The sequence below is a fragment of the Pseudorasbora parva genome, chromosome 9 (assembly GCF_024679245.1).
Source record: "Pseudorasbora parva isolate DD20220531a chromosome 9, ASM2467924v1, whole genome shotgun sequence".
NCBI classification, from domain to species: domain Eukaryota; kingdom Metazoa; phylum Chordata; class Actinopteri; order Cypriniformes; family Gobionidae; genus Pseudorasbora; species Pseudorasbora parva.
In genome coordinates this window covers 26,459,390-26,487,244 of record NC_090180.1, presented here as the reverse complement: position 1 = coordinate 26,487,244, position 27,855 = coordinate 26,459,390, and the positions used below count along the sequence as shown (strand labels likewise).

General features: G+C 41.6%; 1 protein-coding gene across 1 annotated transcript; it reads right to left on the bottom strand.

Annotated features, from left to right (window-relative positions):
• Positions 1-10,228: 10,228 nt before the first annotated feature.
• Positions 10,229-25,678, bottom strand: iba57 (iron-sulfur cluster assembly factor IBA57). The gene is made up of 3 exons (XM_067452137.1): positions 25,118-25,678; positions 12,167-12,519; positions 10,229-10,765 (listed from the first exon to the last, which is right to left on the bottom strand). The coding sequence occupies exons 1-3, from the start codon at positions 25,441-25,443 to the stop codon at positions 10,374-10,376; spliced, it is 1,071 nt and encodes a 356-aa protein (XP_067308238.1). The 5' UTR covers positions 25,444-25,678; the 3' UTR covers positions 10,229-10,373.
• Positions 25,679-27,855: the final 2,177 nt, after the last annotated feature.

Sequence of the window (27,855 nt, the reverse complement as noted above, 5' to 3'; positions counted from 1 at the left end):
ACCCAAAATCCCCAACTGAATGAGGGAAAGTCAAAAAACCTTTAGAGAGACCGAACCCGGGCGGGCTTCATAAGGACAGTGAAAGAACCGGAAGAGTCGGTTCGTTTGAACACCTGACCGGACATAGTCGGATCTATGGTAGAGTGTAAAGGTGCTATGAATGATTGAGTATAAGCGGAACGCAATAAGCAATCGTGTTGCCAGGGCTGCAGATAGAGCCCTAGACGGAGAAAAGCACTGCTTGTAAAGCTGGGAACTCCAAATTGTAGAATCTGATAAAAGTGGGCGGAGAGGCCCAGCCTGCCACCGCACAAATATCTTCCATGGAAGTGCCACATGACCAAGCCCAAGACGAGGCCATGCCTCTAGTGGAGTGGGCTTTAATATGCTAGTGGGATTGCATCCACTATCCAGTGTGAGAGTCTGTTTCATGAAAGCACAAACTTTAGTGCGGCCACCGAAGCAATGAAGAGCTGATCCGACAGCCTGAAGGGGGCGGAGCGCTCTAGATGCAATCTCAGTGCTCTGACTGGGCTGAATAGGTTTGCGTCTTATTGTCTTTGAGACGCGGGTAAAGAAAGCAGTGTAAAGACCTGCATACTGAAGGGGTTGATAGCACTTTGAGTATAAAACCATGCCTCGGTTTGAGCACAACCTTGAAGTTGCTGGACCCAAACTCAAGACAGGAAGGGCTCACGAAGAGTGCGTGTAAGCCACCCACTCGCTTAACCGAGGCCAAAGCCAGCAGAAAAGCAGTTTTGAGTGATACGTGCTTCAAGCTCGTGGTCTGAAGTGGTTAGGAAGGGGGAGCCTTCATGGCTTCTAAAACCACGGCGAGGTCCCAATAGGGACTGAGGAAGGGGCAAGGCGGGTTAAATCTCCTGGCCCCTTTAAGAAAACATACAATAAGATCATTTTTCCCTAGTGAATGTGCCGCGATCGGAGCGTGGTTAGCTGCTATGGCAGAGACATATACTTTGAGCGTGGAGGGGGAACGACCCGCGTCCATTAGCTCTTGGAGAAAGCGAGCAGTTCCGCCAGTTTGCATGAGTGTGCGTCGATGTTTTGCGCAGCACACTGATTCGAAAACCACTGACCACTTCAAAGCAGAGCTGTCAGAAAGCGGGGGCTCTAGCTTCCGAAATAGTGTTCATAACTTGTCAGAGAGGTTCCCGGATACCCGTTGATGGGCCATACGTGGAGGGCCCACAGCTCTGGACTGGGATGCCAGATCTTGCCTTTCGCCGGCGTAAGGAGGTATTTCCTCAGCGGAATGGGCCATGGGGCTGTGTCTGACAGCTGAATCAGATCGGAATACCATGTGCGGTTCTTCCAAAGTGGGGCTATTAAAAGCACTGTGGATACATCTTTTTTGATGGTTTGTAGCAGCATCGCGATCAGAGGGAGCATATAGAGGGAGTTTGGGCCAAACATGGGCCAGGGCGTCCCTGCGTTTGCAGAAAAATATTGTGCGGCATGTGCTGTGCGAGCTGAATCGTTTTGCGGGTGAAGGGACCATTCCCCTGGGGGAATGGGTCCTCTGAATAACATGTCCGGACCCTGATTCAGAATACCTGGCACGTGAGCCACCCTTAGGGAGCTCAGATTGTGCTCTGCCCATAAAAGGAGATGCTTAGCCATGCGGTTCACCAACTGACATTCCGGACAAGACGCGCACCACCTGCGCACGTTGTTATGAATGCCTGGCCAAAAGAATCGGGTCATGAGGCGATTTAGTGTGGCCGCCTGTCCCAAATGGCCCGCCATAGGATTGGAGTGAGCCGCCCGGAAAAGCATTTCCCGGCGGCTCTTGGGAACTAACAATTGGGTTGTATCCATTTTGGTCTGAGTGTCTTGGGTCACTCAATACAACCGATCTTTTAGGATGGCAAAATATGGGTAGGTGAGGGGCAGGGCAGGTTGCAGAGACTGGCCGTCGATGGAACGGTCGAAAGGCATGTTTTAGGGTCTCATCCTGAGACTGCTCCAGAGGAAAGTCATCGCGGTCCGAGAGAATCAGTCTCTCGATCGCGCTCGGTTCCTCTGGAGCCGCCTCCCGCTGTCAAGTCTCAGTCTCCCCAAGCTGCACTCGCGCCATCCCTACCCAAGCCTTTTTCTCCCAAGCGGCATCCGCACATAATGACCCCAATAAAATCGCAAACGCGGGCCAATTCGTCCCCAAGATTATCGGATGCCGGAGGTGAGGACTAACCGCCACCTCTACACTATGCTTTTTCCCCCTGAACTGAATGGTAATTGGGACAACTGGGTATTCCACCACATCCCCGTGCACACACTGCACCTTAAAAACGCGGCTTGTATCCAATGCCCCCGGCTGCATCAGACTTTGATGGATCGAGGTTTGGTTACATCCTGAATCCACCAAGGCCTGATATGTACCCCCCTTGATACTCACAGGTATTTGGTACTCTCTAGCTTGATCGGGGGTGGCCTGGGGAACGTCCGGGACCCGGATCATTGTCCCAATCTCCATTACTGGGCACCTGTCCACGAAATGGTCCGGGTCCCCGCAACGCCAGCAGGCCAGCCCATGCCCACCCGCCGCTCCAGTGGCGGGGAATGGGTTGGAAAATGGGCGCGGAGAAAGCGGAGCCCCGGAAGCACTATCCCCCCCTGACCCCATAAGCTCCGCCCCCCTGGGCGGAGCCCTCGAACTCCCGAACTGGCCGGTGGGCGGGACCTAGGGAGAGGGACAGGACGAGAGAGAGAGACAGAGGGGGGAGAGAGAGAGGTTAGTGGGGGTTCACCGACCCCCGGGCACGGCACCATGTGGTCCCCCGCCAGATCGATGGCCATCTCCAGCGACGTTGGCCGGTGACACTAGACCCACTCGGCAGTCTTCTTGGGGAGCCGAGTGATGAACTGCTCCAGCACCACCAGATCGATCACTTGGTCCACGTCACTTCCTCCGGCCAAGAGCCACTTGCGGCAGGAGTCCCGGAGCTGCTGGGCCATCGCGAAGGGCCGGCTGGCGTCGCCCCAGTCCAAGGACCGGAAGCGCTGTCGGTGTTGTTCAGGTGACAGACCGACCCGCTGGATGATGGCCCTCTTCAGATCGTCGTAGACCAGGAGGTTCGCCACCGGTAGTTGTTGGGCAGCCGCCTGGGCTTCACCCGATAGTAGAGGGATCAAGCGCACCGGCCACCCGCAGGCCTCCGCTGATTTTTGGAATAGCTCCAAGAAGGCCTCGGGATCGTCTTGTGGCCCCATTTTGTGCAACGGCACGTGGACCGGTGCGCTGGCCTGCCCGGCGGCCTCGGTGCGAGCCTCTTGGACGAGCCAGCTCTGGAACCTCTCGCGGTCCTCCTGCTGGCCTTGGACTATGGCCTGGAACCGCCTTTCTTGGTCGGTCCGAAGGTCCAGCAGGGCTTGATGTTGTTCGTGGTGTAGGACCGCGAGGGATGAGATGATGTCCGCAAGTGGGGTGGAGGACGGATTTTGCATGGCGGCGGCGCGGTCCTGCTTCCTTCCCGGGTTTCGGCACCAGTGTAATAAAGTTTGTGGATGGAAGGAAGAGGACACGGGACTGCTGACACTTTTATTGTAATTATTACTCAAAACACAATGTCCACACACTCCAGTGTGTATCTTTCTCATGAACACTCAGGAACACTTTCACTTCCGGTAACTCAGTCTCTCAGGTGGGTGTCAGCAGTCCATCTCTCTCTCCTCTGCTTCCGTTTCCCCGGGCGTTTAATATTCTCTCCGCGCCCATTACTGAAACGAGATACAGGTGTTATCAATCTGCGTCCAACCCATTCACTTACCGCTCGTCCCGCGGCTCTCTCTCCCGCTGCAGACCTTGCTGAACCACGCCCCCCTTGCCACAGACCGCCATCCATTTTCGGGATAAGGAATTAGCGACAGTAAAAACCTGACTCGCTAGCGTCGGGTGCACTGTTTCCACCGCTCTCTCCTTTACAGTTTTAACACCTCAGCGAGAAGCACGTGACTGACACTGCTTCTTACTGAGGGCTCGACCACGGCTTGAATCGCGGGGGTCTGTGAGCAAAACTGTAGCGAGAACCTCGTTTTATATGTTCAACACCCAATATTATGGCCTGCCAGGCCTGGGCTCGTGAAGCCAGGGGTTGAATTAGATTCAGGGGCGGGCCGCTTAGTAATAGCACGGCGAGAGCTTCAGCTCGAGTTAGTTTAATTACTTCAGCCATGAAAACACACCAGAGAATTCACACTGAAGTAAAACCTTAAAAGGTGGTCCTGTCCTGTCCGCGGCGCCTCCTCAGCATGGCAGCATAGTGACGAGAGCTTCGGCTCGAGTTCGCCTATTCACTCTAGTATTCTCTGTCCGCGGCGGTAGCGCGACGGAACGAGAGAAGAGGGAGCGTGAGGAAAAACTGTCTGTCCGCGGCGCCTCCTCAGCACGGCAGCATGGTGACGAGAGCTTCGGCTCGAGTTCGCCTATTCACTCTAGTATTCTCTGTCCGCTGCGGTAGTGCGACGGAACGAGAGAAGAGGAAGAGTGAGGACAGCTGCGTCTGTCCGCGACGCTTCAGCACGGCGGCGGCAAAATGTGACGAGAGCTTCGGTTCAAGTTTGTTTATACACTCTAGTATTCTCTGTCCGCGGCGGTAGCGCGACTGAACGAGAGAAGAGGAAGAGTGAGAAAAACTCTGTCTGTCCGCGGCGCTTCTTCAGCACGGCTCGAGTTTCGGCTCGAGTTTGTTTATACACTCTAGTATTCTCTGTCCGCAGCGGTAGCGCGACTGAACGAGAGAAGAGGGAGAGTGAGAAAAACTCTGTCTGTCTGCGGTGCCTGTTCAGCACGGCGCTTCTTCAGCACGGCGGCGGCAAAATGTGACGAGAGCTTCGGTTCGAGTTTGTTTATACACTCTAGTATTCTCTGTCCGCGGCGGTAGCGCGACTGAACGAGAGAAGAGGAAGGGTGAGAAAAACTCTGTCTGTCCGCGGCGCTTCTTCAGCACGGCTCGAGTTTCGGCTCAAGTTAGTTTATTTACTCTAGTATTCTCTGTCCGCAGCGATAGCGTGATTGAACGAGAGAAGAGGAAGAGTGAGGAAAAGCTCCGTCTGTCCACGGAGCCTCCTCAATACGGCGGTATAGTGACGAGAGCTTCGGCTCGAGTTCGCCTATTCACTCAAGTAATTCTCTGTCCGCGGCGGTAACGTGAAGGAACGAGCGAAGAGGAAGAGTGAGGAAAAACTCTGTCTATCCGCGGCGCTTCTTCAGCACGGCGAGAGCTTCAGCTCGAGTTAGTTTAATTACTCTAGTATTCTCTGTCCGCGGCGGTAGCGCGACTGAACGAGAGAAGAGGAAGAGTGAGGAAAAGCTTCGTCTGTCTGCGGTGCCTCCTTAGCACGGCGGTATAGCGACGAGAGCTTCGGCTCGAGTTCGCCTATTCACTCTAGTATTCTCTGTCCGCGGCGGTAGCGTGACGGAACGAGAGAAGAGTAAGAGTGAGGAAAAACTCTGTCTGTCGGCGGCGCCTCCTCAGCATGGCAGCATAGTGACGAGAGCTTCGGCTCGAGTTCGCCTATTCACTCTAGTATTCTCTGTCCGCTGCGGTAGTGCGACGGAACGAGAGAAGAGGGAGAGTGAGGAAAAACTCCATCTGTCCGCGGCACCTCCTCAGCACGGCAGCATAGTGACGAGAGCTTCGGCTCGAGTTCGCCTACTCACTCTAGTAATCTCTGCACGACAGAACAAGAGAAGAAGGAAGAGTGAGGAAGAGCCGCGGCGGCGGCAGAGTGAAGAGAGCTTCGGCTTGAGTTTGCTCATGTCCTCTAACATTCTCTCTCTCCGCGGCGCTATTCAGCGCGACGGAACAAGAGAAGAGTGAGAGAGAAGAGCTCTGTCTTTCCGCGGCGCTTATACGTCGCGGCGGAACGAGAGAGTCCTCGCATAGAACAAGCCTGTAAGCTCTAGAAGTGGCGTTGCAGCGGCAACACACACACACACACACACATAACACTCAACATAGACACACAGAATAAAGGATATTTAACGCCGGAATGCGCAGCTGGAACGCAGGTGGCTGAAGGCGGAGACTCGGAGGGAATCCGGCGTCCTCAGGGCTGCAGGAATGTTCCGCTGGTTGCTTTTCGACGGCGGTTTGCTTGATTCCGGAGGTCAGCGACGGTGTCGCTGAAGGAGATAAAATCTGACACCTATGGTGAATCAGGGTCTTATATAGCCTACTGTATGCTAATATAAGTCCCCTTTTTCGGCAGTCTCTCTGGAGCGCCCCCATTGGTTCGCTCCTCTCAGCCGCCTCACCATAGGTTTCTGCAGTTGCCGCAGCCCGGCCAATCAGAGCGCTCCTCGCGCCGGGCTATGGCCGTGCAGCTGCACTGCGCTTTACATAGATACCTTTATTAATAAAGTTTTGCTTCACATTCTCGGGAAAATGAGATTTTCCCATACGCAATACGAGGAACCTCTCTCGAAAGGGAACCTGCCTTCTTTGTCAACCTTTTCGGAAATTAATTTAAAGTTCAGAGAATTGGAAATAAGAGTAGCCCCCCCCCCCTTTCTGCTATTTTTACACCAGCTAGGAAATGTGTTTGAGTACCCTAATGTTTTAAATTTATCATGTGTCTCCTGTAGAAAAGCTACTTGTATCCCATCTTTTTTAATTTAGTTAGGACCCTTTTTCTTTTCACTGGGCTACTCAAGCCATTTACATTCAAATAAGCCATTTTTAAATCATATGACATTGTTATAATAGTAAAAGCCCTTGCATGATTTAGCGACCCCTAAAAACACACACTGAACAGTAACAAAAATTAACCTTAAAGGCATACACTGAAGTGCCTTGAAACGCGCCATGTTTGTTCTGAAGTTTCCTCTGCTGTTCGAGGCAGGTGCACAGCGCCTCAGTTGCCTCTTCTGCCCATCCCTCTATCTGGTACACGCGGGCCTCTGCCACGTCCATCCGCTGCGATAGGCCTTGTACTTCGGTTGCAATATTGTCCAGTTTACCGTAGATTTCTTGACCCAGTTGTCCTATATCCTGTTTAAGCTTAGCATTTTCTCCTTTTAGATCAGATTTTAAGTCCTCTATAGCCTTAAGTAACGTTACCACAGAAGTGTCAATGCTACTCCCCGGGGCTCCCCGATCCCATTTATTTCTTCCTATATTTATTTGTGTGTAAGGTAATTAGGAGGGCGGAATTTACCTCAGACATAGCAATCGAGCTCAGGCGAGAGTGAAGAGTTGAGGCCACAGTGACACAGATGATGTTGATCCTGTCTGTGATGAAGGACTTGGATATGTATATGGCCAAAATCTTATATCACGGGTTAAGTCATATCACCTTAACTGTAGCCTACTGTGTTGTAAAACGTCCTGGGCTAACAAACATGAATAGCATCTTCAACAGATCTGATTACAGGGACTCTGAAATGGAAGTGCTTGATATTTTGTCACGGAAAGGAAGCAGCGCACATATAGGCTACAGTGAAGTCCACACAAGCATATTGACCAATGCATTTGAAACGAGATCATGTTTTTCTATTATTTTGCGACATGACTTAAGTGCGATGTTGTGACGCTTCCCCTCATTTGTGCCAGCAGGGAATGAAAAACAAAGGACCCGCGACAGACTTCCCCCAGTCTCCATGTGCTCTACTTCTATTGGATAGTCGTGCCGTGTTAACCCGATTCATTTGCATAAAGATGGGAATTGGTCAGCTTTTTTGATGCGCAGCATTTTTTCAAATGCAGGGCTGCCTTCCTGGAATGCTATGCGGGCCCATTAAAGTCGCTTAATGGAAGGAATAAAGTGGACGGAGGAATAAAGTGGAGCATGGCGCAACAGAAGTGTTGCACAGACAAGTGGATCTGCACCTAAATGAGTGCTATGGTGAGAGTCTATGGTGGAGAGCAACCGCACTCAACTGCAGAATCTGACACATCCGTCTTTTGCTCGCGAGAGATTTTATGATTTAGATTTTGCTTATCAGACTCAAACAAGCCTTACGCCCATTTCACACATACTCCGTTTGCAGTGCATATTTTTTCCGTACCCATGTTAACGATTAGAGGTTTTATCCTATTTTTTGCTGTGCTGCATTAAAGTGACAGAACATTACACGTAAATCTAGTCATTTTAATGAGTAACTCACCCTCATGTCGTTCCATACTAGTAAGAGGTTTTCCACGTCAGCAAATTTCGCCAGCGTCAATGTGGAGTCATGAACGCTAATTGACAACAGACCTGGACATGGACAGTATACCATATATCAGGGGTCCCCAGACTCGGTCCTGGAGGGCCGCTGTCCAGGAGAGTTTAGCTCCAACCCCAATCAAACACACCTGAACCTGCTAATCAATGTCTCATGATGTCCTATAAAGGCATTGATTAGCTGTTTCAGGTGTGTTTGATTGGGGTTGGAGCAAAACTCTGCAGGACAGCGGCCCTCCAGGACCGAGTTTGGGGACACCTGCCATATATACATTTTGTAGTATACATACATTTTCAATGGAGGGACAGAAAGCTCTCGGACTAAATATTAAACTATCCTAAACTGTGTTCCGAAGATGTCTTATGCGTGTGGAATGACATGAAGGTGAGCTATTAATGACATTTTTTTTTCATTTTTGGGTGAACTAACCCTTTAAATATAAGCAGTGTAAAGCAGTTTAAATAAGTGCTGTGGTAAAGCCCTGTTTTAAACATCTTCCAAGGTTAAGCCCTTTTTATCTGCTTTATCTTTTGAGACTGTTATACATGGTTTTGTTACATCCCGATTAGATTATTGTAACTCTTTATATATCGGTGCCCCTCAGAATATCTCAGGCTTGCAGTTAGTTCAAAATGCGGCAGCTTGGCTCCTCAAAGGGAAGTGTTAAAGTGAATACATTACACTAGTTTTGATCTTGCTTCACTGTTTACCTGTTAAATACAGAATTGATTTTAAAGTTTTGTTATTTAGTGTTAATTATTTTCAGAACCAGGTTTAAGTTAACGGATAATCTTAGCTTTCGGTTCCAAAAACAGGTAACTTTCAGGGTATGCAAGTAACCATGGCAACTCACTCTCTTAACATAACCTGCAGGTTATGTTCCTGGCTTAGTACTGTCCTGGCTTAGTACTGGCTTAAGAGGTATTTAGATGTGTTTTATATAATTAATATACGTAGTTATAAATATAACCAAATTTGTTTCAGTTAAATAATATACAATATTTTATATTAATTTTAAAGAATTAAAATAAAAAATAAAAAATAAAGTTTTAATGTTATTGCAATTCAAATATATTTATTTGATTATCATCTCACACATGGATCTGCATTCAATTAATTAGCATCGAACAAACAATATAATCTTTATTCTCAGTGAATAAAGATTATTTCAGAGATATAGAAAACAATTATTGCACCATAGGTGGCGATGTGCACTAAATAGGTTATGTAACTCGCCATTAAACAAAAGAAGAGGAGGAAGTAGCATGGCGCACTTCTTCTTAGCATCTGTTTCCATGATGATTTATTGATGTTTCTCTGTTGAGAATGTCTTGGGTGTTAACCAGGAACATACTCTTGAGTTGTCTGAACTAACTCCGGGACTCGTTTTTGGAACCAGCATACCTTGAGAAAGCAAGGTTTGGGTTAATCAACAGAGAGTTCAGGGTATATGTGATTGTAAATTAACCTTTTAAACCAAGAAAGTCTAATCCTGTTGCTGGAGATCTACCTTTATGCAAAGTTCAGCTCCAATTCTAATTAAACATACCTGAAACAGCTAATTTAGAGCTTCTGGAATGCTTGATAATTATAGGCAGGGTTGGAACTGAACTCTTGCAAGAAGGTAGCCATCCCAGAACAGAACTGGCCGCCCAAGATTTATCCATAGTATAATTTGCAGCCCCATAATTTAATTTGCATGGGTTTTATACACAGGCTATTTTAATTTTTTTACCAAGCTAAATTTGCTTGTATACAACACCATGTATATGTGTATCTATCAATTGTATGTTTTTGGCCCTTTCCTTCTTATAATATAACATGACAAAAATAGTTTACTAGATTAAAGGGCCTACACATCTTTCCCCACTTTCCCCCATAAAAAATGAGTTTCTTATTCTCTGCAACAACAGAAACAATATTAGTTGTTTTAATCTGGCTATTTCGATATTTTATTTTATAATACAGTCTGGCTTTTCAAATAAGAATATTTTGGTGTGGTGTAATGTGATTTGCTTTAGAAAATGAACAACAATAAAATATTTTTTAAATATGTTTTATTTCAAGGTGTTGTCAACAGATTTTTGTGTAAAATTTATTATTTTTAACATGCTAATTTAACTCTAAATAAATATTATCTGCATTAAAATTAAAGCAGTCTGGTAGAATTTCTAGTGTTGCCAATTCATTTATCCTCAGTGTTTTTTGGCCACCAGTCAGGCACTGTAGCCTGTAAAGTCACTGTCATATCATCAGAGGATTTAAGTTTGAGTGACTCTTTGGCATGAGCCAAGCGTATGAGGCCAAGTCCCAGCTTGTCGATTCCTGCCCTGTATTTCCCTGCTGGCCTTCCCCCCTCAGTCTCAAGAGCAGCCCCTTGGTCCAGGTTCTCAGCTGGAGCAGACATGGTAACAGGCATTAGGCGCTTCCTTATAACACCGGTGTGGTGAGTTCTGGCAGTTAGTTCCTGTCCGATGTAGCATCCCTTGCTGAAACTAATTCCCTGCATGTAAACAAGATTAGATTCCAGTGGAAGAGCCTCACCTGGCGGAAGGTCTCCAACTCCTTCAGGTAGTCCTACAGAAATTAAATAAATTACAGGAATATTACAAAGGGTGTGCAGACTCTTGAATAGTGCATTTAACTGTTTAACACTTTTAAAAAATGCCATTATAAATGTATTACCGATAAAAAAATCCATGTACACTTTGATGAGGCAGATAATTACTTAAGATAAATATTAACATTTTAATATCAACCTAATTATCAGAAGAAAAATGACATACTGTGAAAAAAATTGGCATCATTTTTCATGCTGAGATGAAAGCAATATCTAAAATGCATATTCATATCTACACCAGTAGCCTACCAGTCAAAAGTTGGAACACACTGAATGTATGCTTCTAATTATCTTTTTTAAATTATTATTATTATTCAATAAAAGCTTCTGCTAAAAGGCTTGACAATTTTTTTAGAAAAATATAAACTACCTACGTATGAACTTTATATATAAATACTATTTAAGTGAGGGAAAGTGTATGTAAAAGTAATTAATTTGAGGTTTTTAAGCTGCTAGAATAATTTGTTTAAATTTTTTTGAAAGAAGTTGTGTAAAATAGTTTTAGATGGAGTAAAGCAAATTACTGCAGAACAGTGTTATCACTGCCTAAAGGGGTACTTCAGCGCTGAAAAGAGGATTCGTATTTAAACTGGGTCATTAATGTAGTAAAAATGTGAAATTATTATTTTTTTATTTGGTGCTTTCTAGACTGAGAAAATACAGAACATTTATTTTTGTCTCATGGGGATGAAAGACAACAATTCCCAGAATGCTTCGCTGCCCTACGAGGCCACTCCAAAAGCCACCTACTAGATTACTGTATCACTTTCCTACCGCGACTGCGTTCATTTTCATAAAATCAGTTCAGTTAGAGAACAGACACTACAATTAAAAACTGAACGTGTCTGTTCAATATAATGTGATTTAGCCGCTGAGGGGGTGTCATGTTACAAACGCTGCAGGAGACAGATTACACTGTCAAGAATGAGCTTGTGGTGAGAGCTGAGGTAAACGCGACTGCGCTCACGGCATAGATTCACAGTGCATGTTCAGTCTGGCGCGTTTTCAGTTCATGCCTTTGTAAGCTTAACTTTCATAGAAATTAATTTGAGAAGTTGAAACACTCGCTTTGCTCCGCCGGCCTCACCGTTTACATGAATGCCTGAGCTGTGAGCGCGATCTCCCAACCCCCATGTGGGGGGGCACAATCATTTGAATATACTCCAGGGTTTTTACTGATAGAAAGCCATATGCTAATCGCTGAAGTAACCCTTTAAGTCACATCTACTATTCATATACATTTTCATTAGACAGAGAAGTACTGCATGTTTAACTGCAAAACAATGTAGACTATCAATAACTAACAAATGAACCTAGTTAATACTTTTTGGGTTCAGTTTATCTACAGTGTTTAATACCAATTTCATAGCGATGTCTGTGGTATTCTTCAGTGTTGCCCCGTCGACAAGCAGAGACAATCTCATGTAGATTGTCCTGGCAACTCGTGATCATTCTCCAGCCCATGAGTTCCGTTCTTGGATCTTGCTCTAATACTAACACTTTATCTGCTGCAGTAACATCTGGCTTTGACTTTCCCAGCACTGCATCTTTATTCCAAGGTAATAGAGCCCATAGCGAGAGACTAGGACACAAGCTGATGTTTACTTTGCGACGTATCTTGTAGACTTTTAGAAGCCGCATAATGGATTCCTGTACAATGTTGTCGCACTCTAGGAGTACACCATTAAATCCATTTGGGTTTTCTTTCAAACTGAAAATAAAGAAAATAAAACATATATATATTAATACATGCAGCATGTACCAAACAGTTTTATATGTATAGCACATTCTACAAAAATCATTATTCTAAATGTTTTCAAGCAGATGGGTCAATAGGTCATTTCTGTTATGTTGCCTTTTTAACTATGTAACTTAACATTAATATGCTTGCATTGTAGTCATTGCTTTGTTTATGTTTACCGTAGGGGTGTGAACCTACACTGGTCTCATGTTTCAGTTCGATTACAATTGTTATGTCATCAATTCGGTTTAATTCGATATCACAATGAATTGACGGTTCACTGCATCCTCATGTATACAATTTTGTCAATCAATTATATGAACTGAACATTTAATTTTACCTGCTCAAAGAAAACATGATTGAATGTATAAAAAAATTTAAAAGATCAAAAAAAGGCATAAAGGCATCGTAAAAAAAAAAAAAAAATACTGTCCAATTCAAATCCAAGTCTTCTGAAGAGACATGAACTATGGCAATGATGAACGGTTTTACAACGACACACATACTGTAGTAAACACGGATGTTCAGATGATTGCGTGACACGCGGAAACAACGTGAGTATATGAGTCTGACAACAAGTGAGTAAATGCAGAATTAAAATTCTTGGAAGAGCTAAACATTTACAGTTTGAGTGCAGTCATTTTGACATGCTTTCTGTGATTAAAACTGTGACGGATTGCATTGATCATCTGAAGCGCACGCATCGACGGAATGGCGCTCCTCAAAAGCGCAAACAACATTTTAAGCAGCAGTCCATAGTGAAAGTGCAAACAGCATTAAAATCAGCAGATCACATTTAGTTTTAGTAGTATGATTGTTCAAAGTATTATAAATGATTTATTCTTATATATGTATAGTGCATAAATAGCAGGAGAGGGAGGACGAGATGAGCTACGGTAGTAGGGATGGCTATCGAGCTACGGTAGTAGGTACACTGTTGGCAATTGATGTAATTTTACAATAAATTTTACAAAAACGTATTGTATTCGTGTTTTTGCTGTAAATGCAAATGCATGATGGGAAATGTATGGACAGTCCTGTAATATTATTGTAAATGCACTGTAGAAGCGTTATTTTACAGCCACTGTGCATAGCATTGTGGGATCGCGGCTGTTTGAATTTTGAAAATAGGCGCCAACGGTACCAGAAGCATTCATCTTTGGAAGAAGGAACACATCTCAGGTATGTAACATGAAATATTGTCTTTATCTCATTTAAGTCTATATATTAATAAAGGTGATTTCGTTTGGTATATTTCAGTGACATTAGTAACGTTAGGTCCCCAATGTCAATTGAAGTTGTTGTGTTTTGCAAACTAGCATGCTTGTAGATGTTACGGTCACTGAATGAATACAAGCAAAGGTCAGTTGAAATATGGGCTTTAATAAATCGCCAGTGCTAGTATCTTTATTTAATTCTATAAGTTAGCCATAACTGTGAGCTAATATGAATATTATCTTGTTATTTACGTTACTTTGTGCTTGGCGAACAAGGGTGGAAGAGCACAGCGTGTGTCATGTAAGCTGTCTGTATCTAAAATAAACTGCGCGTGCGCAACTTAAACCAATCAGCATCGTTATTAAATATTTTCTTGGAGGGTTCAGAGCCTGTAGCGTAGTAGATTAGAAAAAGAATTATGAGGTGAAATCGAATTATTGAGACTGTGACTATAAAAAGCTAAAATATACCTAATTGTGTTAAATGCATTTCAGGAGAGACACTAAGCGCAGACAAGTGGATGATGTCCATGGAAGGAACAATTGTGATGGGGCCCCATAACAGTCTTTTGAATGGAGTGGCAGCAACCTTCGCTGCTTACTATGTGTTTAACTTGCAGTATCCAAAAGATGCTTCAAGCACTCTTGAATTTATCCAAAGGTATGTTTAAATTGAATTCACTAATTTATTCACTAATGAAGAAAATAGATCCATCATTCTCATATGGAACGTCCCTGAATTGCTTCCTTTTTGTCCAGTATTTTTAGGCTCTATGATTTTCTCTATGCGTTGATGTCAATAGACATTTAGGACGTTTGTCAAATAAAAATGAACAAAATAAGAACAAATAATCAAACGACAAGCAACAACACAATAGGGGTGTGAACCTACACTGGTCTCAGGGTTCGAGTCGATTATGATTATCAGGCCTTAGATTTGGTTCAATTCGGTATCACCATAGACAGTAAAAGAAATGGACAGAGCTATCCCATTGACTTATACGGCGTTAAGTGATGTCAGTATAGGAGCACTCACTTCCTGATGGCTGAGTGAACTGCGCAGGCTCAGATTGAGCTTGACAACGTAGATGTGACGTGAGCCTCCTATCTGACAGTTGTAGGTCTTCTAGTAGTTGTGGAAAGTGAAATCTGAATCGCGTTGTTTAAATATTTTCTCCCGTTACTTTTGGCTCACTATGGGCTTCTCCCCATTCTTCTCCCTTGACTTTATCAGACTTTATGTCTCCACGTCCCCCCGACTGTCTCATAGACAGTAAAAGATTGCCTGCGAGCGTCTCCTCCTGTCTATATGGTAATTTCTCAACTGTGCGACAGAGTCGCGTTGGTTATGACGCAATAGTTAGCCTATTTTTACAAAAACAGCTTCTATGGGGCGATAGAGTAAGATACAAGGTAATGGAGCCTTTTATGCATTGCCGTGTTTCTTTAGAAATAAACAATGGAGTCTTTAATCGCCTCAGATGTAAAGTTATTCACTGTCAAAGTGACTCAAAAATGAATGGGAGTCAATGATGCTAACAGCAGGTGATGGCTTGGTTAGCAATGGCAGCCCCTAGGGGTGGAACGCTTTCCGAGCGCTAGATTACCCCCTTGGATATCACGATGCATCACAATGCATTGACGATTCACTGTATCCTCATACAATTTTGTCAGGCAGTTATATAAACTCAACCTTTAATTTTACCAGCTCAAAGAAAACACGCTTTATAAATGTATCAAACAAAACTCAAGTCTGGGCACAGAAGACAACAGGAGCATTTAGAACAAATAGAAAATACTAAAAGCCACTTCAGGAGGTGGTTCCGCTCAATACAGTCAAAAATAAAGTCTAAATGCATCTGGTTGTTGAAACCACAAATGTTAATTTTACTCATCGCAACAATGCTAAAAAATAAAAATAAATTGTAGGTGTCTCTCTCATCAAGTAAACACACACACTACCGAAAGTAAGGTTGCAGGTGCTCAAAATAGTCATATTCATTAAAAGTAAAGAAACTGAATGATCTGACCAGTGCTTTTGCTGCGCACTCTAGGAGGCAATAGGAGTGCGCGTGGCTCAATGGTGATTAATATAATACAGCTCATAGCTGTTGTTTTCAGTGACGTGAACACAAATAAATCTGCATATAGTGCAGGAAATGTAGATCGGATTTATATCTGTTTTGTGGAGATATATTTATGTGCCAAGGTGTAAAAGAAATCGTTTAGATAAATCAGATAGCTTTGATTTACACAGCACATGTGTTCTCCAGGTCGTGCTTACCAGATTAAGCCAAAATGTGCCCAGATGTCGTCTTTTAAAGTAGTTGGAGCATTTTAATTACTCTCACTTGCGTCCCTCTGCCATTGTATGCTACCGTGACAATACACGTGCGTAAAAAATTACGGCAGAAAAGAATCAGTACATTATAAGCGGTTATGGTCTATTACTGAACCGATACCAAATCGTCCTCGTCTGCATCGCGATGCATCGAAGAAACGATTCATTTCGACACCCCTACAATACAAATACATACAATAGAGCAAAGATGCTTTTAAAATAGTGTTTTGAGGATTTTCAGGAATCTAACAGTAGTTTTTAGACACAGACATTTAATAAAGTAATCAAATATGAAATAGCATTGCATATTATCTTGTGTACGCTGAGAGAAGATTTAGGTGTTTTTCTGTGTGTATTTTGCGTCTTGCTCTTAAATGTTCAAACTGCTCTTAAAGGCTTAATTTTTAAAGGCTTTTTTCTTCTCTCTCTGTTTTCAGAGCTTTTTGTGGAATCAACTCCCAGACAGGCAGCAAAGCAGAGAAGAGACATGGGCTCAACGCACCTGTCTGCACCCTCTTGAGAAAAAGAAAACTCCTGGACTTTGAGTTAATGGGCTAGTGGTTGTGTTGAGCCCCCACCCTCAATGACACTTCCTGGCCCCAGATGGTGGTTTATGGCATTGACCATGAACAACTTCCCTCAGTTCAAGTCTGGCTGGGCACTTTTGTTGCATATCACCATGTTCCCCCTGATGATAGGCTGTCTGGGTTTCTGGAAGTGAGCTATTCTTCAGTGAGAATGTCATTTAAAAAAAAAGTGGATACTTTTGTATGAAAAAAATACAAGTTTGTAATATGTGTTGTATAGTGTTAATAAAAGATTAAGAAAAGATGACATTGTTTTTTTATTGTAATAAATAACAGGATATATACAGTATATTGAATTACAATATTAAATTGTAATTTTCCTGTGAAATTACAGGAAATTCCTGGCAACTGAGTTGCAGTAAATATACAGTAAAATACAATAAATTATAGCATTTTACTGTTATAATGATACTATAATCACAGTAGCACTGCTGTATAAATACAGTACTATATTGTATTTAAAAAACAGTAAAATTCCTGTATATTACTTGCTGTAAATTTACGGCAACTATTTGCCAGGAATTTCCTGTAAATTTACAATAAATTTTTAACAGTGTATTACTACTCTTACCGATACTGCTTATTGATCCGGTACTTTAACAGTATCTTTATCAGTTCTTTTTGTTAGACTTTATTAGACTAAAAAGAAAAATAAAGAAAATAATTAACATTGCTTTATAATCTGAACATGTAAAATATCTATAGCAAAATAAACAGCAATGTTTAAACAAAACGAATATAAAAAATCTATCACTATTTCCATATGCATACAATAAGAACAAGAAACAAAGCCATTGACCATTACAAACAAATGGTCAAATAAATACAGTAAATATACAATAAAACAAAGATACAAATAAAATATGGTGCTTTAATTTCAGGAAGGTCTACTAACATTACTGTTTGGGTAATGACCTACAAAAGACATCTAATAATCAAATATAAAATAATACTGCACAGTTTTCACTGTACAAATTAATAGATTCATAATTTTTAATCTCTTACTAGATGCGAGTATCTTTCTCTTCGCCTTTTGTTTGATTCACATTAATGACACAATCGTCAGGGTTTATTAGACGCTGCCCCTTTAAGACCAAATGCAGATCTTACACATAGTATTTTCTCCCAACTATTAACGCCCATTTAAGACATAAACTGTGTTTAAGTGAATACTCTCCAAGTGGTCATTTTGACATAGGCTATTTGCAGTGGTGGAATGTAACGAAGTAAAAATATTTTGTTACTTTACTTAAGTACATTTTTCACGTATCTGTACTTTACTTAAGTAGAATAAATAGTGCATACTTTTTACTTTTACTTCGTTACATTTTGCAGCAATTATTATACTTTCTACTCCACTACATTTCTACAACATTTCGTTACATTTTCTGATCAGTTTCAGGGCTCGAGATTAAGGCTTGCCCGGATAATAATACATAATGTACGTTATAGGCTAACAAATTGACGGTTGCGCTGTTGAGGCTTGCGCAGCCTCTCGAGGAGAAATGGAAACAAATCAGCCCCGCTCACACAAAGAAACTCAGTAACATACTACATTAAAAATGTTTAGTTTTTATATTTTATAACAGTTAAAAAAACATCACATGACACGACCAACGAGTGTAGTTTTCCTGAATACCATCACGACCATCAAATGTGATACTGATTTCATTTGACAGTTCCATAAACAATTAATTAACATCAAGTCACTTACATTTTATTGATTGCTTATTGCTTTTGTTCTATTTCAGCAGCGAAAATATTTCCAAGATCAGATTTCCACATCTGAACCATAACGTATTGCACAGCAACAGTGCGTTACTGAATCAAAGATTCAATGCCCTATTCATAAACGACTGCCTCATTTATGAACGAATCAGCCGTTTGAACGAATCGACTCAATGACTCTCCCATAAGGATTCACCTGCTGCCATTTACTGGTGGTTTACTTAACTTTTTTTAGTTCAAACAATCTCATATCATTATTTAGTGCAGTTGTAATTTTTCAGGGTTAATTATTTAATTTGATTGGTAACAACCCTATTGTATCTTATTCTAATTTAATTTATTAATCAAATTTAAGAATATAAAGGGAAAGCTGAAGCAAAGCCTATATTTAATAAGATTAGGGTCTTTTTAAAAAAAAAAATCCTTTATAAAAGGTAAAAATATCATAATTATGAAGATTTAAATACATCAAAGCTGATGAGAATGTTGCTTCAGAAAAATGACATTTAACTTTGCAGATAACCAGAATTGTAAGTCAGAATGTAAACTAGGCAACAGATGGTAAGAACAATTACATTAACCCAAAACTAACTCAATTAAAATGCCACCGCTCATACTGTTTTCTTCTTTTTAATTATTAGAATTAGACATTAAGAGAATACATTTTTATGCAAGTACTTTTACTTTTAATACTTAAAGTAGCTACATTTAAAATCAGGTACTTTTTACTTTTAACTTAGGGTTGTCGTTGTAGTACTTCTACTTTTACTAAAGTAAATATATTTCTGGTTACTTGTACTTTTACTTAAGTACTGAGATTCAGTACTTCCTCCACCACTGGCTATTTGTTGTGTGTATTTGATGGTATAGACATGCACACAAAGTTTCACGTTGGTTTCAATGCGCACACACATAAGCCGCCTTGAAGCTGGAAACTCTTGCGCAAATTATTGTGCTTTTAATAGCTCTATCTATTTATTAACAAAAGCGTTCCACAATTAAGCAACAGTAGAGATTATTTTACAATAATCAAGGATTGTGTTGATTTTGGCATTAAGTTTGGGGTTTGGGAGAAACCAATGCTCACTGCTGTGAAGGGAAGGAAGTTGCGCAAGACGGAACGTTTTGTTTTAGTTTCCAACTAGCAAAAATCGAACACATGGTTTAATATTATTGCTTATAAAAATGGGTAGCAATATAGAATTCGCAATATTACGTCTATAAAGCAATTATAAATAGTATGTGTATTTTCTTCATTGCTCCAGTACAGACAGCAGAGCCGATAGTGTCAGAGCTTATCGATACTGCGGTCTTTCATAATTTAGCACCGCAGTGAAGAGTTTCCACCGGGGCTGATTTAATACCGGGTACCCATCCCTAACCGGGAGAGATAATGCCTGCATTGGAAGCGATTAATGCGTGAGGGATTACTGCGTGAGGGAACGTTTAGTTTACGGAGTTTCAGTGACAGTATTACAAATATCCGTTTAGTGGAGATAAATTTATGTGCTCATGTGTAAATGATATAGTTTTGAAAAATCATAGGTTAAAACATGGTGTTTCTGTTGCCTGTCAGCCGCGGGGCGTCTGTGCGGCGTTTTCCATCCCTTTGCACCAGAAACATGTCTGGTGCGGCACTGCTGCTGCTAGTTGACGTACAGGGAAGGCCTATACTTCATGTTAAACATAAATATATAGCCTACTGATACAGCAAAGCCAAAGTCGGCAGTAGCCTATTGACCATACATATCTATGGTATTGACGGCAAAATAGGCTACAGAATATTTTGTTCTTTATTGACAGGTGCAATATTTCAAAATTGATAATTATGTTGTTTTTGTATTATTACAATCAGGCCTATATATGCATTTATGTTAACCTAGAGACTTCCAAACATGAAAATGTAATTCATTAATATGTGTTTGTGACATATAAACATCTTGTCCTATACTTTTGCCTGGAAACACTTCGAACACTCTGGCGTGTCGAGTGAAAAATAGGCGTCTGTTCCGTTTCTAACATGCATGTGAGACGCGCATGTCAGACGGGCAGTGTGCGACCTCTAACCTGTTAACATGGTAGCCGAAATAAAAACGGACACGCCACGCAGCCGGAATGCTAAGGGCGGAGACACACTGCAAGCGTGACGTTTCTGTTGCGTGTCAGCCGCGAGGCGGCTACCTGGCGTTTTCTCCTTCTTTGCACACCAGAAGCGTGTCTGACGCGGTGCTGCTGCTGGTATTAATGTACAGGGAAGCCCTATACTTCATGTTAAATATAAATATATTGCCTATTGATACAGCAAAGACAACTTTTTTTGTGTTTAGTCATTAATAACATATTGCAACTTGCAACTATGTAAAGGAATAACTGAATATATGTAATTAAAATACATAATTATTTATAGCTGCGTCAGAATTAGAAAACAACTGATGCAGGGGAATCTGGGTAACATGCACATTAAATAAGATTAAAAATGCTTAATTCGAATATACCCAATGAAAAATAACTTTTTTTTGGTACATGTAAATCAGGATGTTTAAATGTAATACAGCTGGGAAAATGCCCATCTCCCTTTATAAATGCCCCTGGCTAACCCATCAGCAGAGCTCAGTGAGCAGTGGTTGGCCTATCAACAATGTGTTCCCCCTGCAACCTGATATGGAGCTTGCAAACTACTGGAGAGGCCTGAGTGCAAGATTCCCAAGAGTTGCAGAGGTGGCTGTGGCGTTCATTTACTTCCCAGTCAGCTCAGTTGACTGTGAGCAGAGCTTCAGCAAATACAAAACTCTTCTCACAGACAAGAGAGAGGCACTCACTGAACTTGGCTGGCAATCATGTATTTCAATGGTGATGTCTCTGATAGGTGGGAAGCTTAAGTGAAGAAAGTTAGCTCTCAAGGATGAACTAGTATCTTTTGATAAAATGTTAATGACAAAGTCAACTTTAATTTCTTTACTCGGGGAGTTCTTGCTGTATTTGCCTTTATTTTGTAATGCACTTTAATGTACAGTATGGAAAATTTGAATGAAAAATACTTAAATGAAAAAGCTAATGGAGCACTTTAATTTAATATTATATGAACTATTATAATTTATTTTACTGGACAGTTTAAAGCTAATTAACCATTAATATTTGGTTGTGACAAAGTACTTGTGCAGTGTTATGTTGCATCATTCAGCAGTTGTCATTCAGGGAGTTTCCCAACCTTTTTTCAGTCATGGCACCCTTTGAAAATGTGCAACATTTTGTGGCACCCCCTCACATACGTTACACTAGAGGTGTAACAGATTACTCACGGTTCGGATTGTATCACGGTTTAAGGTTCATATTTCAGTACAGTTTTTGAACATGCATTGAACAACGTTTACAAAGAGAGAACGTTTTAACCACATTTTTCTTTTATTATCGGCTGTTGTTGTAGTGTATAATTGAGGAGCCAGCACGTGTGTCCATTGACAGAAACACACAAAGCATTCACAGCACAACATAAAGCAAGTTACAATCCATATTAAAGATGCGTCATCAGATGTGAGATGAACCGGGGTGTAAGTGCGTCCCGGCACCTTTTAGACCTGCTCACGGCATCCCAGTTGGGAAATACTGCTCTGTTCAAATGTATTGATTGGCACAGTGCTGGTTTGTTTAGAACTGTTCAGAGGGCTATGACCACGCGGGCTGCCGCGTGATGAAGGCGCGTCGCAACTCTGTTATTCAAATGCTCTGGTTTTTAACTGTTATGCCACACTAAATGCAACAAAACTTTTTTAAGACTTACAGTCGAATACAACGCACCGAGTGTGTGTGTGTGTGAGTGAATGAATCCAGCTGAACGAATATGCGTGCGTCTTTTAAATAGCGTAAAAATGAATGAATGACGAAGCAATATGTGGCGGCCGCTGTTAATTCTGTGGCGGTCCTCCACAAATTAGTCTATGTGTGGGAAACAATGTATTAGGATAGATTACCTTATTTACATCTCTATGTAATAATATTTCACTAACCTACTATTACTAATAATTATTCCTAAATGGTTGATTATTTTTTTTAAAACAATGTTTACTTTTATACAGCATACAGCCTTTAAATGTTTTTGTGTGTGGGAGACACACACACACACGCACACACACACGCACACACACGCACGCGCACACACACGCACGCACACGCACGCACACACGCACACGCACGCACACGCACACGCACACGCACACGCACACGCACACACACACACACACACACTGTTTTGTTTTTTGCCATGTTGGTACAGTTTGGAGCATGTCTTAATTATTTTGCTACTGTACTTTCTGGACTGGACAAGTTGAGTTGTAAATTAACTTACAGTTTGTCCTGCAAAAGTGCCCAAGTCTAATTTGAGCATAAATGCAAACACACAGTTGTGTATGCATATCATACACACACACACACACACACACACACACACACACACACGACACCAGGGGCCTATTGCACAATACTAGGATAAGGGATTAAGCTGGGATATTTTGGTGATCCTGGCTCAATTTATCCGCTAATATACAGTTATCTTTCATTATCGTTATCGTTCTTGGTATGAGTTTGCCTTCAGGTTACGTTTACATGACAGCTGTGTACTAAATTTTGCATAAAAATGACAAGATCACCAAGATATCCCGGCTTAATCCCTTATCCTAGTTTTGTGCAATAGGCCCCTGGTTTTGTTAATATTATGGATCACATGTTTTTGTTGCTGAATTGATTTCGTACTGTTTTTGTATAACTAAAAAAAAAGTGTGTCTATAGGATTGACTTTTATTGACCACTGAAATAACATTGATTGGAATGAAGTGGGTCAATATAAAATTAAATAAATAAAAAGTAGCTTAAATGTAGTAAACTACTTTTTTCAAGTTGCTGTATCTTAGCTTGCTACATTTCCCTGGGGGTTAGCTTCAGTGTGGTGAAGCTTAATTTAATATAGAGTAACTGGTAGCTTAGCTCACTACATTTTCTATTTTTGATTGGTTCGCTGTGCAGCTGCTCACCGCTCAAGGCCAAACATTCACTGCTAAAATGCGCGACGAAGAGGATCTGCCGCATAAACAAAAAAAAAGGTTTGTACCAGAAATCATCTTTTTGGGACTATTTCGGCTACAAGAAGGAGGATGCTGAACAAAAAGAGTAATTTGCATTGAGTGTCTTGTGGCCACAAAACAAGAAAACACCACCAATTTGTCTGATCAGTTAAAACGGCACCACAAAGATGATCTTTACCATTAATACAAAGCAGTGCTCGACATTAACGCTTGTCCGGGACAAGTGGATTTTTTGAAGGGACAAATGAGAATTTTACTTGCCTGACGGACAGCTTGATTAAAACATAAAATAATTAGCGAATCACCAAATGCAAGAATGTTTGTGCATTAATTTAGTGTAAGTGGCGATCGATAGTGGATAATATATAATGAACTGACGATAATAAGGTCGCGCCGTTGACGCTCGTGCAGCCTCTCGAGGAGAAATTACAACACTTGAGCGTTTTCCTGAATACCATCACGACTGTGACGCTGGTTTCATATTCCATAAACAACTAATTAACATTCACTTAGTCACTTACATTTTAGATGCAATATTTAGTGTTTTTGTTTTATTTCAGCAGTGAAAATCATTCACTGCAGACCCGTAACACGTCTCACTCATAGCAACAAGCGTGAGCGATTCAGTGTTTGAATGAATCGTTTGAATGAACAACTCAGTGACTCGCTCATTAAGACAGTCACCTCATGCCACCTACTGGAGGTTTAGTTTCATGTTTGCACAAACTTTTATTTTTGTCACTTGTAATGAAGCTTGCTTATTACTGAAATTATTAATATCATGGAATGGTAATTATTGACTTTAGCCTGGATTGACGGCTCTCAATATCGCAATATATATCGTTGGGAAAATATTGCAATGTAATTTTTTTTCCAATATCGTGCAGCCAAATATTCGTGTTTGTTTTAGAGGGAATATTCGAACGTCATTTTTGAACAATTTTGACAGCCCTAATACAAAGCCATATGCTAATTGCTGAAGTAACCGTTTAAGGAATCAAACAAATGGATTGAACTCACTCATTACGACAGTGACTTGCTGCCACCTACTGTTTGTTTTAGTTTCATATTACACGCATCACTTTATTGATTCCATCATGCTATATTTTTGGATTAACATACTTTTAATAAGGTTCTTTTTCTCAATGTATTTTTATTTATATATTTATTTGTTTATTTTTGTTATTATTTCTTTGTAAATTTATTTCTTTTTAATATTGGCAGCTTTGACATTCCATAGTGGAGTGACGGGTGTCAGTGGCAGCTGCCCCTGCCACGGAAAGATTTTACTCATACTGCATTTTCTTCATGTGGATTAATTGGTTTGCATTCTGATTTATATACCACTTTGAACATACCAACATCATATGATATTTATGAACTGCTAAAACCACACTGACTTAACTGACATGTAAAACAACACTGGAAGCAGAAAAGCAGCTATTAGTAACAAAAAGTCAATGTTTTACATCTATGGGTGGGACATAGAGATAATGCTAAGGTCACGCCCACATTTGACCTGCCTTTACAAAATTCCAGCACCTCTTAAATATTATTAATATTATATTCCGTGTGAAGTTAACAATTCAAATACATGTAAAAAAAAATCCAGCATACTACCTGTAAATAATGATGTCATACAGTGTCCTGCCTTGAACATTGAGCATGTGAGCATACATCGCACACACATCCTCTGCCAGAAGAGTCATGTCATTGGTTATTATTCCTTGAAGAAATGGATAAATGTCTTGTCCAGACACATTGATGAGAGTCCTGTGTGGTAAGCTGTAACATCTAAAGTGTCCTGTGTTGTTGGTGGGTTGATCTTGAGAAAGTGTCCTGCTCACACTCGCATGTCTCGTAGACGGAAAATAGGACGCATGAAGTCCGCCTGATCCTGCCGCGGCCGCTCTGACAGCACTGCCAAACAAAATCAGCCTTTGCATTGTGTAGTTTTCTTTTCGCAATTATGAAAGCTTAAAGTTCCGCAAAACGAGATAAGTTTACGTTATATTGTCTCACGCCTTCCATTTTCATTACCATGCTGCATTGCGAATGCGTTTACTAGTTGAGCCGAAACGAAACGAATCCTACTATGGCGAAGGTTTAACTTCTTCTTCTTCTTCTTCTTGTATTGTTTAATGGCGGTTGACAATCCAACTTATGGTGTATTACCGCCACCAACTGGACTGGAGTGTGAAGCATCAACAGGGACTTAAAAAAAAAAAAAAAAAAGGTAATTAAAGGTAATTAAATAAATAAATAATATTTATGCCATATATAAATTTTAAATTCTGCTATCCAATCCTGTTTCTTTGAGATAAGTATTTCCCTCTGTATCCTTGATTCTCCTCTATGGCGAAGGTTTAACTTCACTCTCGCGATAATTTGATGTCAACTACCAATCGGTAGTGATGGGACCTGGATGGGACGGATGGGACATCTGAAGCGAGGCTTGGTGCTGCGTTCCACTCAAGGGGGTAATCTAGCGCTCGGAAAGCGTTCCACCCCTAGGGGTATGGCGAGTGGATCGTGCCACGGATAACCTACCGAAGTAGACAGTCGTGTACTTTTACGTGAGAGAAGGGGTACGTCGCCTCAACAGACGCATGATAGAATCCGCCGGATACTCTTCCTGCCACAACCCAGAACGGAGCCAAGATGGCAGCGGTGTGAATTGTCACGTTTTTTAAGCGTCCGAGTAGTCTGAGGTGTTAAGGCTAACAAGCTGAGATTTAAGTATGTAAAGTTCAGATTGCGATCATTTATTTCTTATTAACACTAATTTTGGGCAATACTTAACCCTGACTTGACAAAATGGGCAAAAAAAGAAAGAATCAGTCCCTTCAAGAAAGCGCCATATTAGCTGGACACCTCATGGAAGACACCTGCATGGAATCGACCGATCTGGAGAAGGTTAATATTGAGACAGAAATCGGTGCCAATGAAGAGGTTTTTGCGAGGCCTGTTTGCTCTACTCCATCCAAGCTTGCGAGCTCAAAAGGCACGAACGAAGTTTCTTTATCTACTCTCCTTGACGCGATTCAGAAGCTAACGGCTAAAGTGGATGAAACGCACGGTAAGGTTGCTGTTTCTTGCGAAAAACTCGACAAACTGTCTGAGAAGGTCTCCCATATAAGTGAAGACGTCAAAAGGCATGATATCAAGATCGTTCAACTTGAAAAGGAGAATGTGGAACTGCGCGCTGAAAACATATGTTTAAAAGAAAACATGGAAGAAATGCAACGGTACTCGCGTAGATGGAACCTCAAGCTACAGGGGGTCCCAGAACGCGATGGAGAAGATGCAAGAAGCGTGACGATCGACATCCTACGAAAGATGGTTCCCAGTATCCAGAACAAGTTGGATGAGGTAGTTGATGTTGTACACCGCCTGGGCCAAAGGAGATCCGACGGAGCACCTCGCAACATCATCATGCGTTTTACCATGCGAACCTACAGAGATATGGTATGGCGGGCTGCGAAAGACTCTCGATTTCTAAAGGAAAACAAGCTTCGCATCAAAGAGGCGTTGATCAAGCAAGATGTTGATGCTAGAGCTAAATTATGGCCGCTTGTGAAGAAGGCTCGTGAGGAAGGAAAAAAGGTCTCATGGAAGGGTCCTCATGCTTTTGTTGCTGGAAAAAAACTTGAACTTAACCCCTAAGATGCACAGTAAAGGTCACCAGATTTCCAGTTTTTCCTTTGTGATGCACTGAGTTGCTTTCGATCAGTCTCTCGTTTACAACCAATCTTCATGGAGCAGTAGCGGCGCTCAAATTCAACTTTCAAGTTGTGCGCGGATAAACTCTTATTCACAGACTACATGAAGTTCCTGAAAGCTAACTTGACTCCTGAGTTGCCAATGAACGAACTAAGTGCAGTCTGACCTTATGGCGCAACATGAAAGTTTTGGTTTTTTGTTGTTGTTGTTGTACTACTGTTGTGGTTCCTACACAGTATAAGTAAGTTATGCCCTCCCTTAATTTTGCACGTTTGCCTAAGTTTAGGTATATGTTAGCTTAACTACCTCTTTTGTTACCTCAGGTTTACAGCGGTAAGCTTCAATCTTCTGCGTTATTGTTACTGTTCTGGGTTTTATTCCCATAATCCCAAGTTAGTGTTTTTCTGTTTTTATTTTTTTTTCTTCTTCTTCTATGCAAATGCAAGACTTGGAGTTTAACTCTTTGAGTATTATTTCGTTAAACACTCGTGGCTTGAGAGATCTCACTAAAAGAAAGGCGTTATTCTTATTTTGTAGAAGAACGAATGCTGACTTAATACTCTTACAAGAAACTCATTCCTGTGAGAATGATGTTCGTTTTTGGAAATCACAATGGGGCGATAAGATTTACTTTT

Coding starts and splice junctions, on each gene's coding strand:
- iba57 (XM_067452137.1), bottom strand. CDS start 25,443: ATGCAAAGGCTGATTTTGTTTGGCAGTGCTGTCAGAGCGGCCGCGGCA. Junction 12,520..25,117: donor TATGACATCATTATTTACAG/GTAGTATGCTGG, acceptor CTTTATTTTCAG/TTTGAAAGAAAACCCAAATG. Junction 10,766..12,166: donor CAGACATCGCTATGAAATTG/GTATTAAACACT, acceptor TAATTTCTGTAG/GACTACCTGAAGGAGTTGGA.